This window comes from Salarias fasciatus, chromosome 20 (genome assembly GCF_902148845.1).
Source record: "Salarias fasciatus chromosome 20, fSalaFa1.1, whole genome shotgun sequence".
NCBI lineage: Eukaryota > Metazoa > Chordata > Actinopteri > Blenniiformes > Blenniidae > Salarias > Salarias fasciatus.
The window spans coordinates 5,113,929-5,127,001 of NC_043764.1; the positions used below are offsets into that span (position 1 = coordinate 5,113,929).

Here is a 13,073-nt window from a genome sequence, read left to right on the forward strand (position 1 = left end):
AAGCCCCCGCCAGAGCAGCCGCACCCTGGTTTTTGGTCTGGGCGCCAGCATCACCGGTGCAGATGCCATCATTACTGGCGCCAAGCTGCCAAGTGGTCGCCAGATCTTGCGGTGCTTGCTGTATCACTGCGACACACAACTGCATGCAAAGCGACCAGGTTTGACTGTAAATGGTAAATGGACTGCACTTATATAGCACTTTTTACACTGCACTGACAGCCCAAAGCGCTTCACACTGCAATATCAGATTCACCCATTCACTCCATACTGGGTGGTGGTAAGCTACTACTGTAGCCACAGCTGCCCTGGGGCAAACTGACGGAAGCGAGGCTGCCAAACTGCGCAATCGGCCCCTCCCACCACCAACCATTCACTCTCACGCTACTTTCATACTTAGGCAAGGTGGGTGAAGTGTCTTGCCCAAGGACACAACGACGCTCCTGCGGGAGCGGGGATCTGGTTCCTTGGTATTTTTTATGTTTTTATACATGCTTCTACATGCTTTATAAAGAATATTTATAGAAGCAAGCACATCATTACATTCAGTGCAGGTTGTTTCAGAGAGTGACTTCTATGTTCTATTCAAAATAAATGTTCTAAAAATCGATTTCTTGTCGTTTTTGAGATTGCCTTCACATGTTACGCAAGAAATCAACCAAAAACGCCCATTTGGTATTTTTCACATGCTGTGTTCCACCTCTAAATCTCAAGTAATTTCCCCAAAACTTTGCACAAATCATTTTTATGTGTGTCCGAACAAAATGCAACCCCAATCAGATTGATATGTTGAGGTTTCATTTTTGCATTGCAATTTGATGCACCCTAATGAAGAGCCACTTGTAAAAAGTCATCAGTGTGAGAGACTCGTCTTAGATGCATGTAAGAATCTGTGGGCGCGCACACACCAAATATGAGAACTGAAAAAAATACCTCTCCACACGTATGCACTGGTCATTAGGTTACCGTCATTTCCCACACAAATTGAATAGTTTCTTCAAGATGAATGGGGAAAAAAAAAAAAATAGCCATACACAAAAGTCACACGATCCTTTTTCATTTTGACAATTCATATAATTACAAACCAGGATTGGCATGACTGCATGTACAAAACTGATGACTGTGACTCCAGGATCCAGTATACTTTTCTCACCAGCAGGTCAGCCCCAAATCAAAGTTCAAGACAGACACACATTTCTGTTACAAGTTATAAAAAATGCCGGGACAAACTGTTTCAGTTAAAATGTTCATCTGCTGAGGAAGGCAGAAAGAAAGTGGGTGTTCAGCTTTCACTCTGCATCATCGTCCTCTTCCTCAACGTCTTCATCCTGTACAGGCTCCTCCTCCGCAAACATCTCAAACTCGCTCGTTTCCGAGTTCCACATACATTTAATCTGCACCTTGAACTCTGCCATCTCAATAGCAAAGAGTTTCTGTGTGAGAGGCAAAAAAAAGGTCAAATGAAACTACAGTTCTTCTTCTTACAGTCAACACTTAGTTGAATCAACTGAAAGAAGAACTCACCAGAATACGAGCCTGCTCCGGCGTCAACACGTCTCCCTCCTTGCAGACTTGGTGGTCCTTCAGCAGAGTCTCCACTCCTTCAGGAGCAGCAGACACAGAGCGTCAACGCAACGTCTCAGTTTGAGGTCAAATCAGCTGTCACTGTTCACTGCTTAGTTTGATCGATCACGGTAAAATTCACTTTGTATGGATAATCAGCCAAATATAACTGTTACACACAACATTTAATAAAAAGATTAATGCAATATCAGATTGTGTTTTTGACTTTGAAAGTGTGGACACTGTTGTTTTAACATTTGATCCCCATACTCAGAACTGAAAAGTTTCCTAACAGAAGGATTTACTCCTGTTTATGAAGGTGGTCCAATATAAAAGATTTAAAGGACTGGTGATTTTGATCATTATCACAAATTTACACAAAATTCTTCAATATCAAACTATGAGAACTTTTAACACAAGAGAAAAAGAGTTGTGCATATTAATGTGATAAAAATAAATTCTGTGCCTTTATATTTGTTATATAACATCAAGTAGTTAAAATAACCATCCTGTCTTTAGAACCTGGAAAGACACCTTTTTTCTTTTTGGGTTTGTCTTTAAAATTTGTCTGTTCAGCCACATGAAGGCTGAAGGGGATTAACTGATTGAAGCACCCACAGAATAAACGTATGATGCTGTTTTCTTGAAACCTTTTTCCACAGAGAAAAATGAGCACTCCCAGAGCTTTCACTATTTCACCCAGTTCAAAGAGATGGATTATGCTCGGGCAGGCAACCCGGCACAGATGGATATAACTCTGGACGAGGGACCTCTGGAGCAGTTCCCTCACTCGATGGAACCTCAGCTGAGGCAGCTGGGGCTTCCCACAGCGCTAAGGAAAGGTAAAGCTGTGGAGTAAGAACATATACTTAAGTCTTGTACTTTTAAAGAATCACAAAAGCTAACATTGGTGAGTTTACTGATGCACCACTTACTCTTGAACTTCATCTTTTGTTTTGTTGGTGAAGAGGATTCCGACTTCCCCTCGCAGATATCTGGTCACCTAAACACCACCAAAGGAATTAATAAGTCATACTGACCAGGTGTGAGGTGCTGCCCACCTTATGCAAATTATCTTTATATTCATCCGTATCTCCTTTTCCCAAAGCAACAATCATGACTTTATTTTTGCCAAAGAAGAATCTGTGAAAAAGGGACATAATAGTCGTGTCACTGTTACTTCAATAGCATCAACAGACGTTTACGGTCACTGCCTCAATGAAGATACTGGGGAGACACAGCTGACACGTTCTTGTCAAAGAATGACAACTAACTTGTCAGAACTGAGTGCTTCTGCAAGTATTTGTAAATGCAATGATAATTCTTAGAATTTAAAAAGATTTCTTTAAATTAGATTCTGTTCATTTTAAGATTACCTAATTTGCAATAATGAAACCTGGCACACACTCATCACTAAAGTATCAACACTGTCAAACTGCTGCTGAAACTCTAATTTTTACTCCTTTACCATCAAGTATAGATGAAGTTAAATACGATCTATTTGACCTGACTTACTACGACAATTCCAAATGATAGATCTTTAAAGTAGGAAACCTTGGTGTTTGAAGTTTGAAGTTTTATTAATGGAATGCCCCTTGAGATGTAGCATCTCGTTTTCGAGGGGGTCCATAAACACATACATATCGAACACAATTTACAATAACATACATAAATACACACATATAAACATGAACAGACACACACACACACACACACACACACACACACACACACACACACACACACACACACACACACACACACACGCACAGGACAGACATGCTCCTTTGTTCCCTCACCCCCCAATCCTCCATGAATTGAGAAACAGGTAATACATCATTGACGAAAGTTCAAAGGGAAAAAAAAAAACAACTAAAAACTAAAAACATAAGCACGAAGCTTTAAGGTGTGGAAATAATAAGGATTGGAATAGACCCAAAGATGTTATATCACGAATGGATAAAGGTAACCTATTCCAATCAAATGGAGCCCTATACTGGAAGGCTCTGCGACCAATTTCTCTGTTTGTACGTGGAACAGTAAAAGTAAGACTATGAGTGCTTCTTAAAGAATATACAGAAGTAACTGGAACCAGAAATCGTTTAAGATACAGAGGACAATAAAAATAAATACATTTGAAAATGAATAGTATCCAGTGATATTGTCGCCTTTCATATGGTTGCAACCAGTTCAGCTTCTCAAACAAAATACAGTGATGAGTTCTAAAAGGACATTTGAGTATGAATCGACAGAGAGAATTGAAGAGAACATTTAAAGGTTTGAGATATAAGTCATGAGTGTTTTGATAAATTGTGTCAGCATAATCAACAATAGGGAGGACAAGTTGAGTTATTATTTGCTTCCTGACTTCTTGTGTAAAACAGTTTGCAGACCGAAAAAGAGGAGTTAAAGTAGCACATGTTCGTCTTATGATGTAATCTACATGAGGTTTGAAGCAGAGTTCAGGATCAAACCAAAGTCCAAGATATTTAGCAGAGTCAACGTTTTGGATAGTTGAACCATTACTAAACGAAATATGTAGGTTAGGAGATGTAAGTAAGTTAAAGTGAGAGCCAAAAAGCATGCAGCACGATTTCTTCAAATTCAGCTTTAATTTATTATTTTCAAGCCAGTTTTGAATCAGATTAAAATCTGCTTGCAGCTGAATCTGTAGTTGTGTGAGATCGGAATTAGCATTATAAAGCACTGTATCGTCAGCATACAAATTTATTGAGCAGTTCTGTATAATTTGCGGGAGATCATTTATGAAGATAGAAAAAAGTAGAGGACCAAGGGTGGAACCTAGAGGTACCCCATTTTCAACTATGCATTTCTCAGATTGAACACCATCAAAACAAACATACTGTTTCCTATTGTGAAGATAAGAGTTGAACCATAAAACTGCCTCTTTATTCAGGCCTGCTGCATAAAGTTTGTCAAGAAGCAAGTAATGGTCAACTAAATCAAAAGCTTTGGACAGATCTAAAAATATGGATCCCACAAGTTGACCCTGGTCAATGGAGGAGAATATGTCATTGGAAAATTTTAGCAAAGCTGTAGTTGTTGAGTATCCAGCTCTAAACCCAGACTGTACTGGTGATAAAATATGATATGCATTAAGGTACTGATATAGTTGATTGAATATAATTTTCTCAAAAACCTTGGCAACAGCACATATAATAGAAATTGGACGATAATTGTTTAAGCCAGTCGAATCGCCTCCTTTGAAGACAGGAGTAACTCTAGCGGTCTTCCATATTGAAGGAAATGAGCAGGTGTTTATGGACAGATTAAACAGATCAGCTAGTGGAAACATTAACACATGTGCAGCCATTTTCAGAAACGTTGCATCAAGACCGTCAGGGCCTGCACTACTATTAGTTTTTAATCCACATAGTGCATTAAAAACATCTGAAAGGGTTATATTTCGAAAAGAAAAAGAGGGTCCAGTACATGGTTCGGTGGTAAAGCCCCCTGAAAGAACAGGAGGATTATTGGAGACACTACTAATGTTAGAAAAGTGTTGATTAAAAGCTTGTGAAATGATAACAGGATCAAACGTGGGTTCATTATTAACAATGAGCTGCTGAGTTTTACTTTTAGATTTGTGAAGAAGTTGATCCAACTGGCGCCAAAATTGTTTTGGGTTGTTTACATTTTGAGAAAAGCTGTCTTTATAAAAATTTGATTTTGCATTCCTTGTTTGTGTTTTACTCTGATTTCTAAGTAATTTGTAATATTCCCAATCAGAAGGATCATTTGAGGATCGAAACTTAGCCCAAGCTTGGTCTCTTTTTCTGAAGAGATCAAGCAATGTAGAGTTAATCCAGGACTATGAATTGAGTGGAAAAATAAAGTGCGCAGTATTAGATACATTGTGATTATCATTCAAGACAAACATTAGCATATTCATAAATGAGTATTTTATGATCAGTACTGGGGAGGCTGTGGCTCAGGTGGTAGAGTGGTTTGTCTTGACCACCTCTCTGTAAAACAAATCACAGTTGACCCCAATGGAAGTCCAGCAGTTTGCATGGCAGCCGTCTCGACTGGCGAGTGTGTGTGGCAAACAGCATAGTGCGTTAAACTAAACAAGTCAAAAGCCATTTAACATATTCTCATATAAAGATTCCATATAAATAAATCAAAGACGACAGCAGCCTCAGACTCAAACTGAAGGAAGAATGTGAATGTATTAACTACATAATCAGACAGACCAGTAACTTATCTGTTTTGGGTATTTTGATTCCTATGAAACTGCTGCAAACCAACATACGGTCATTTTATTTTATTTAATCGTGCAAATAGATGGACTGATGAGTAAAAAGACTATGAATCTCACTCTGCTCTTAACACTCCTCAGATCTCAGCACATTTGAACACTAAATTTCTAACTGATGTGTTGGCAAGCTCCACTGGTATCAATCAAAGCACTAAAAGAAAGAATATCTATTTTGAAGAGAATAATTATTTTATCAATAAACTCAAGAGACCACGAGAATCAGGAGTAACTGGACGGATGGAGACGTGTACATACCTGCTGTGTTTCCAGGCTGTTCTGATGTCTTTCAGTTTGTTATTCCTCATATTTTCCATGGAAAATATGAACAAATTTCTGTACGTGTCCACACATTTTCGTAGCTACAGAAAAACAGAAGGCATCCACAACGAGGCACACTTACTGACACTGTGGAAAACTCAGTCGAAATACCCATAGACCAGGCTGCACTAGACTCATCTTGATGATCAACTGCCTGTGTAGCAGCATTCACAGCGTCGTATGACATTTTTTTTTAACATTCTTTCATGTAGGTCTCCATGTCTAACGGCATTCTAGACAGACTGTCTGCATCGATATTCTCTCAGCCAGGACGATACTTTACCAAAAAATGGAAATCGGCCAGTTCTGCAACCCATCTACATCCTGTAGCATTCAACTTCGCTGTCGACAAAACATAAGTCAGCGGATTATTGTCACTAAACACTGTAAAAAACGGTGCATAGTACAAATAGTCGCGAAACTTTTCCGTAACTGCCCATTTAAGAGCTAGAAATTCCAACTTGCCTGAGTGCAAATTGTACTTTTTCTCAGCTGCAGTTAGCGTTCTGGAGCCATAGGCGATCACGCAGAGTTTGCCATTTTGCCTTTGATACAACACAGCTCCTAATCCCTGGTTAGAGGCATCTGTATGTAAAACAAAGGGTTGCGTAAAGTCCAGAAAACCAAGAACAGGAGGCTGAACTAAACAGTCTATCAACTGCTCTAGGACTGACTGATGTACTTCACTCCACTGAATAGGAGAACTGGAGGGTACATTGTTATTTTGTTTCTGATTCCCTTTTTTTGGCTGATGCTCTATTTTCAGAGGGGCTTTAAGCATGTCATACAAAGGACTAGCGATACGAGAGAAATCTCTGATATACTGCCTATAGTAGCTTAGCAGTCCAAGTATTGCTCTGAGCTCACCAACAGTACCTGGCGGCTTGTTTTTCAGGGCTCGCACTGCAGCTGTATCTGCTGGGTCCATTTTACTTCCGTCAGCAGAGACAATCCTACCCAGGTACCTCACCTCTGATTTGAAAAGGTCGCATTTGCGTGGTTTCAGCTTTATCCCATTGTCTCTGAGGCGCTGCAGTACTCTCCCGACGTCCTCAACATGGTCCTCAAAAGTCCTGCTGAATACAAGAATGTCATCAAGATAAGAAACACATATCTCATCCCGCAGTCCTTCCAGGCACTGCTCCATACACTGCTGGAATGCAGCTGGGGCGTTCATGAGGCCGAAAGGGATCCTGATCCATTCGTAAAGGCCCCAGGGGGTCACGAAGGCAGTTAGATGTCTGCTCTCTTCAGACATTAACCCCTGGTGGTATGCCTTACCCTGGTCCAACAGTGAGAAGATGGTGTTCCCCCCCAGGTTGTCCATTACATCTTGTACCCTGGGAATAGGGTGTCGATCTAGGTGTGTTTTGCGGTTGAGCTCTCTGTAATCAATGCATAAGCGCAGCGAACCATCTTTTTTTCTTATGCATACTACAGGAGATGAGTAGGAGGATGTAGACTTCTCCACCCATCCTGGTGCTATTAAGTCCCGTGAGTAGTCCTTCATCTCCCTGTATAGCGGCTTTGGTACAGAGAGATATGTTTTTGAGACTGGTTCTGTGTCTTTTAACAAGATGTTCATTTGCAGATTTTTCACACATCCTATGTCATCATCTGTTTTTGAAAATGATGCTGACTCCTCTCGTAACATCTGCACAGCAAATTTTCCAGTGCTGAATTAACTCTGAAAGTGTTAAGAGTGGTCTCATATATACACTGTTGTAGTATTAAATGTAAGTGTTAAAATATACACTTTAAAGTGTTCATTCTAAGAATTAACACTGTATAGAGTTAAATAGGAACACTGGTCAACAGAGAGCAATATTATTATAACTCCACAGAGTGTCAGCATTAGAAAATTAACACTGGTCAGTGTTGAGATTTTAACACTACAAAAGTGTATATATGAGACCACTCTTTAACACTTTCAGAGTTAATTCAACACTGGAAAATTTGCTGTGTGCTTAACAGTCTCTCTTTTGTTTTCATCCAGATGAGACAGATCGACAGGAAGGTCTCATTGCTCGCTGATGGAAGGACACTCTGTGGCGTCTTGAATTTGGATCTTGTTCACAGCTACAGCTGGGAGGTCTTTTCTGAATATGTTAGCTGGATATACAGACCCCACTGACTGCACAGTTCCTATAATCGTTCTCCCTGGTAGTGTAATGTCATGGCTGGTTGGGTTTTGTACACTAACAGTAATCTTTGGAAGAGAACCTGCTTTCACTAAAACTAATGTGTCACAAAACTCTAGGCCGTCCGGCCACTGTGTGTCTTCACAAGGTTCAAAAATCAGTGTAGTGTCCTCTTTAAATGTCTTAGCCTGCATTCTATAGTCAATAAACACAGGCTTGGTATGGTCACTCTCTCCTTTGCTGTTTTTACCTTGTACTCATGTATCTGCCCCACACTAACTGCTTTGATGAAAGTCGTAGCTTTGTTTTTCTTTAGATGTGGGAAAGCCACTTTCACTGCTCTCAAAAGCTTCTCCTCTTCCTCTGAGTCAGTCGCACCTTTCTTACTTTCCAGAACAAGGTGCTCGATGACATTAAACCCAATAATTTTACACCGTTGCTGGTTACCTTTAAGCACTAGAATGGGTACAAGTAACTCAGAGTCATTAGCTGTAAGTTTAAATGGTATCTCAACTCACCCTACATATGGCATATCTGTACCATTGACTGCTTCAAGATGGAGGGGTTCAGTTAGGTCGACCAGCTCGCTCACATTTCTGATTGGTACATTCGTTAAGTTAGCATCTTTCCATGACTCATCGATAGCACAAACCTGTGAGCCAAAGTCCCAAAGGGCTTCAACCATTTTATTGCCTAGAAAGCACCTAATGACACATTTTTTTTCCCCACTAACTGCATGACAGAAGGTATTTTGTCTTTTTCACACAGTATCTTTTTGACAGGCTTCTCAGAGAACTTCCTATCCCTTTCATGCACACTACCACAAGTGAAAGGCTTACATATTGTTTAATGGATGGGCCAGTGCTCTGCCTGGCACTTCTTGGAGACACTGAACATTTTAAACCCTGAGTTTTATTTTGTGTAGCACAACTGTAACACTGGGACTTATCCGTATCACTGGTCACACCATGTCCCATTGGAGTGACCCCTCCTAGTTTAAAGATCTATGTAATGCTTATCAGGGGGTGTAACAATGGAATTAAAGTAAATACACGTTAGGGCGGAGTTATGGCAATGGAGGGGTGTATCTGATTTAACAAAAGAAACCAGGTTCGCTATGGGAGCTCGGGATGTGAATGAAAAACCAGTGGAAGCAGAAATTAAGTTTTTGGTAAATTGTATTAAATGAAAAATGTATTGACAGACATAAACAATAATAAACAACAAAGGGCCCAACACAACGGAAAATTCACAGATGGGAAAAAAAAACCCAAAGGGAGAGAAAAAAACCCTTCAACCTTATTCACAGTTAGAGTGTTGGTTGTTACTCAGCTCACAGTCCACACAATCCTTGGTTGGTTTGCAAGGTTTAGTTCAGTTCATACGATTCTTGGGTTGGTTTGCAGAGTTTAGTTCAGTTCGTACGATTCTTAGTTTGTTCGCAAGGTTCAGTTCAGTTTTTATAATCCAGGCAAATTGGGAAAAAAAGAAAGTCCTACCAGGCTCGGGCAGCTCGCCACCTCCCAGGGGAGGAATCTTTTTCAATGTTCTTTTTGGTAGGTAGGGAAAAAAAAACCTGACCGTCGGATGTTGTGGTTTATAAGGCACAGAATGAAGCGGATTTGAGGCAGGAATGTGTCGGTTCTCATTACCGGGTGGGATTCCTGATCTCAGAGTTTAAGCTTGATTTTGCAGCAGAGCGGGCAGTCTCTCAGCAGAGAGGGTTCGCCGCGACAACACAGTCACAGCCCGAGAAAACCGGAAGTGAGCTCGGCTTGGCCATTATTGTTTAGTGCCCTCTAGTGGCCTGGGCCAACCAGTGCATGGTGCGTTTATGGGCAGTCAGGTAACATGGGTTACTGGGTCCCCCCCTGACCTCATGTACGTCCCTGTACATGAGCTGGACTGACAGTTGGTATATGGCAGGCCAGTGGCGTCAGCTGCACTTTCCTCATGTCCCATGACAGCGAATGAGAGTATTGTGCCCATGTTGTCAAGGAAGGTTTGCACACTCTTCAAAAATGGCTTTCCTAATCCACGGTACTGGAGCCGTTGTGGAGGACGCCGTACTCGTGTTGAACTCCTGCAGGTACGTGGACAGGATCGGGAGGCAAGTTGCTTTCAGTGACAGGTGAGTCTGGTTCAACTGGATCAGCATCAACGGTGGGTTGTACGACGGAATCAGTGGTAGATTCGACACTTTCATTCTCTGAGGAGGGTTCAGTTGGTTCTGGCTGGGTCTGAGGCTCAAGTTCTGTTTGTTCTGGTTCAGGTTCGAGAGTGGGTTCAGCAAATTCTTCTTCTGGTGCAGCGGTTTAGAGGCACAGAAGGTAGGTCAGCGGTGGTGATTTCTGGCTGAGGTCTTGGAATGTCCGCAGTAGTGACAATCTGGACTGGCTCGAAGGTGAGTGGTTCGTACCAGTGCTTCGGCAGGATTTCATCATTGGATAGTGGTTCATCGGGATCAGGTGCAGGTAAATCCCTTTTTGCAGGTCTTCTTGCAGGCGTTGGCTGGAGTTGTGATGTGGCAGGTAAGCATCCACAGGGCAGGAGTAAATCACGGTGGAGAGTTCTGATGGGTTTGTCGGCATGCTCAGGCCTCACAGTGTAAACAGGTAAATTTGCTGCTTTCTTGACTACCATGTAGATATTGGGCTCCCATTTGTCAGCAATCTTGTGCTTTCCACTTAGTCGAACATTGCGGACGAGCACACGATCTCCCACTTCCAGCTCAGATGCAGTGACATTTCGATCGAAACGTGCTTTGTTCTTCTGCATCGATTTCTCAGCATTTTCAGAAGCAAGCTGGTAGCTTTTCGCCAAGTGTGACCTCAGCTTCTGGACATATTCAGAGTGGCTGTGGGCTGGCTGAGACACGGGGAGGCCGAAAACGAGGTCGATCGGGAGACGTGGCTGCCGACCAAACATCAGCTCGTATGGTGTGAAGCCGGTGGTGTCATTTCGAGTGCAGTTGTATGCGTGCACAAGCGGTTTAACAAAATATTTCCAGTGAGATTTCTCCTGTTCTGCAAGAGTGCCGAGCATGTCCAATAAAGTCCTGTTGAATCTTTCCACAGGGTTGCCACGTGGATGATATGGCGTTGTTCTGATTTTGTGGATGCCTGCCAATGCACAGAGTTCTTTTATCGTTCTTGACTGGAAATCGGGTCCTTGGTCACTGTGAAGTTTCTGTGGGATTCCATAGTGAACGAAGAAGTTTTCCCAGAGACACTTTGTGACAGTTTTTGCTTTCTGATTGGGGGTAGGCATGGCAACTGCGTATTTAGTGAAGTGATCTGTTATGACCAAGGTGTCTTTGGTCTTGCTCTTGTCAGGCTCCAATGTCAAAAAAATCCATACAGACAAGCTCGAGTGGATGGGATGTCTGGATATTCACCAGTGGTGCGGCTCTCTCCGGTAGTGCTTTGCGCTTTATACATCACTCACAGGTCCGCACCTTGGTCTGCACATCATTGGCCATTCGTGGCCAGTAAAAACGATTTCGGATGAGGTCCAAGGTGCACTCAATGCCCATGTGGCTCATCTGGTCGTGTAGGCTCGACAGTACTTCTGCATGACATTCTTGTGGGAGCACAAGTTGGTGTTGGAGCTGGGGTCCAAGCTGCCCTTCTCTGCACGAGGACATTATTGTGGAGCTCCATGCGATTTAGGTCCCGCAGGAGAAGTGGCAACTCTGGCAGTTGTTCCCTTACATTAGAGGGAGGTCTCCAACTGTGCGATGACGTGTCTGAGCACAGGGTCGGCACGTTGCTTGTCGGCGATGTCTGATGGGCTCAGCTGATTGACAACCAAGGATGCAAACTGCTCATCAGCAGTGGAGCTATCTGGTAGACTGTCAGCGGACATGGACAAAGAGTGTACGAGAGCATAATCAGGTGAGTCAGGAGCACTACAGATGAGATGGCGGTCAGTGAGAGCTTGTACGGTGTGTTGGTCGATGGTGATGACGTTGGGGCTTTCAAGGTGAGTTTCTGTGAGTCTGAGAATCCTTTCCTTCTCTATTCGAGACAACAGGTCAGAGGAGAGTTCACCGTGAGGAAAGACCGTCCGCATCCGCATTTTGCTTGCCAGCTCGGTAAGTGATCTTGAAGCTGTAGGTGGAGAGTGCGGACAACCAGAAGCAAGAGAAGTGGCTTAGCAAGCAGAAGTGAGGAGGTAAGTTAGTGGATTGCTGTCGGTTACAACGGTAAAATTGGTGCCGTAAAGGTAGTCCTTGAACTTTTCCATGACAGCCCATTTCAGTGCCAGAAATTCCAGCTTGTGTGCTGGGTATCTCGACTCGCTTCTGGACAGGCCCCTGCTGGCGTAGGCAATGACTCTCTGGTGACCTTCCTGCTCTTGGTATAATACAGCACCAAGCCCGGTGGAACTGGCATCAGTGTGTAGCAGGTAAGGTTTCTGCGGATCGGCGAAAGCAAGCACTGGGGCAGAGGTGAGTTTCTCTTTTATCTCTTGAAATGCTCTCTGGCAGGCAGATGACCAGCGACCCCCGAATGGCTCTTTTGGGTTGAGATACTGTTCCGGTTTGATGAGGGGTTTCAATCTTTTCTGTGACGGCGGGTATCCAGAGGTGAGTTCATGGAGTGGCTTGACTATTGCAGAGTAGCTTTGGACAAATCTCCGGTAGTATCCGGCAAATCCGAGGAAGGACCGGAGCTCTTTGAGATTGGTCGGAACTGGCCAGGATCTCAGGGCATTGATTTTGGCTGGATCGGTCTCAACGCTGTTTTTGGAGACTATGTGCCCAAGGT

General features: G+C 42.7%; 1 protein-coding gene across 1 annotated transcript; it reads right to left on the bottom strand.

Moving 5' to 3' along the window:
- Positions 1-1,286: 1,286 nt before the first annotated feature.
- LOC115408417 (mRNA turnover protein 4 homolog) lies at positions 1,287-11,845 on the bottom strand. The gene is made up of 8 exons (XM_030119170.1): positions 11,759-11,845; positions 10,942-11,169; positions 6,098-6,201; positions 2,622-2,703; positions 2,496-2,563; positions 1,960-1,967; positions 1,522-1,598; positions 1,287-1,430 (listed from the first exon to the last, which is right to left on the bottom strand). The coding sequence occupies exons 1-8, from the start codon at positions 11,843-11,845 to the stop codon at positions 1,287-1,289; spliced, it is 798 nt and encodes a 265-aa protein (XP_029975030.1).
- Between the last annotated feature and the right edge of the window lie 1,228 nt (positions 11,846-13,073).

What these genes read in the sequence shown, in the direction of transcription:
- LOC115408417 (XM_030119170.1), bottom strand. Translation starts at nt 11,845, where the DNA reads ATGAGCCACATGGGCATTGAGTGCACCTTGGACCTCATCCGAAATCGT. An exon ending in GGGAGCCCAATATCTACATG is followed by an intron (nt 6,202 to 10,941) that starts GTAGTCAAGAAA and finishes GTTTTTCTGTAG; the next exon opens with CTACGAAAATGTGTGGACAC. An exon ending in ACAGCCTGGAAACACAGCAG is followed by an intron (nt 2,704 to 6,097) that starts GTATGTACACGT and finishes CCTTTTTCACAG; the next exon opens with ATTCTTCTTTGGCAAAAATA.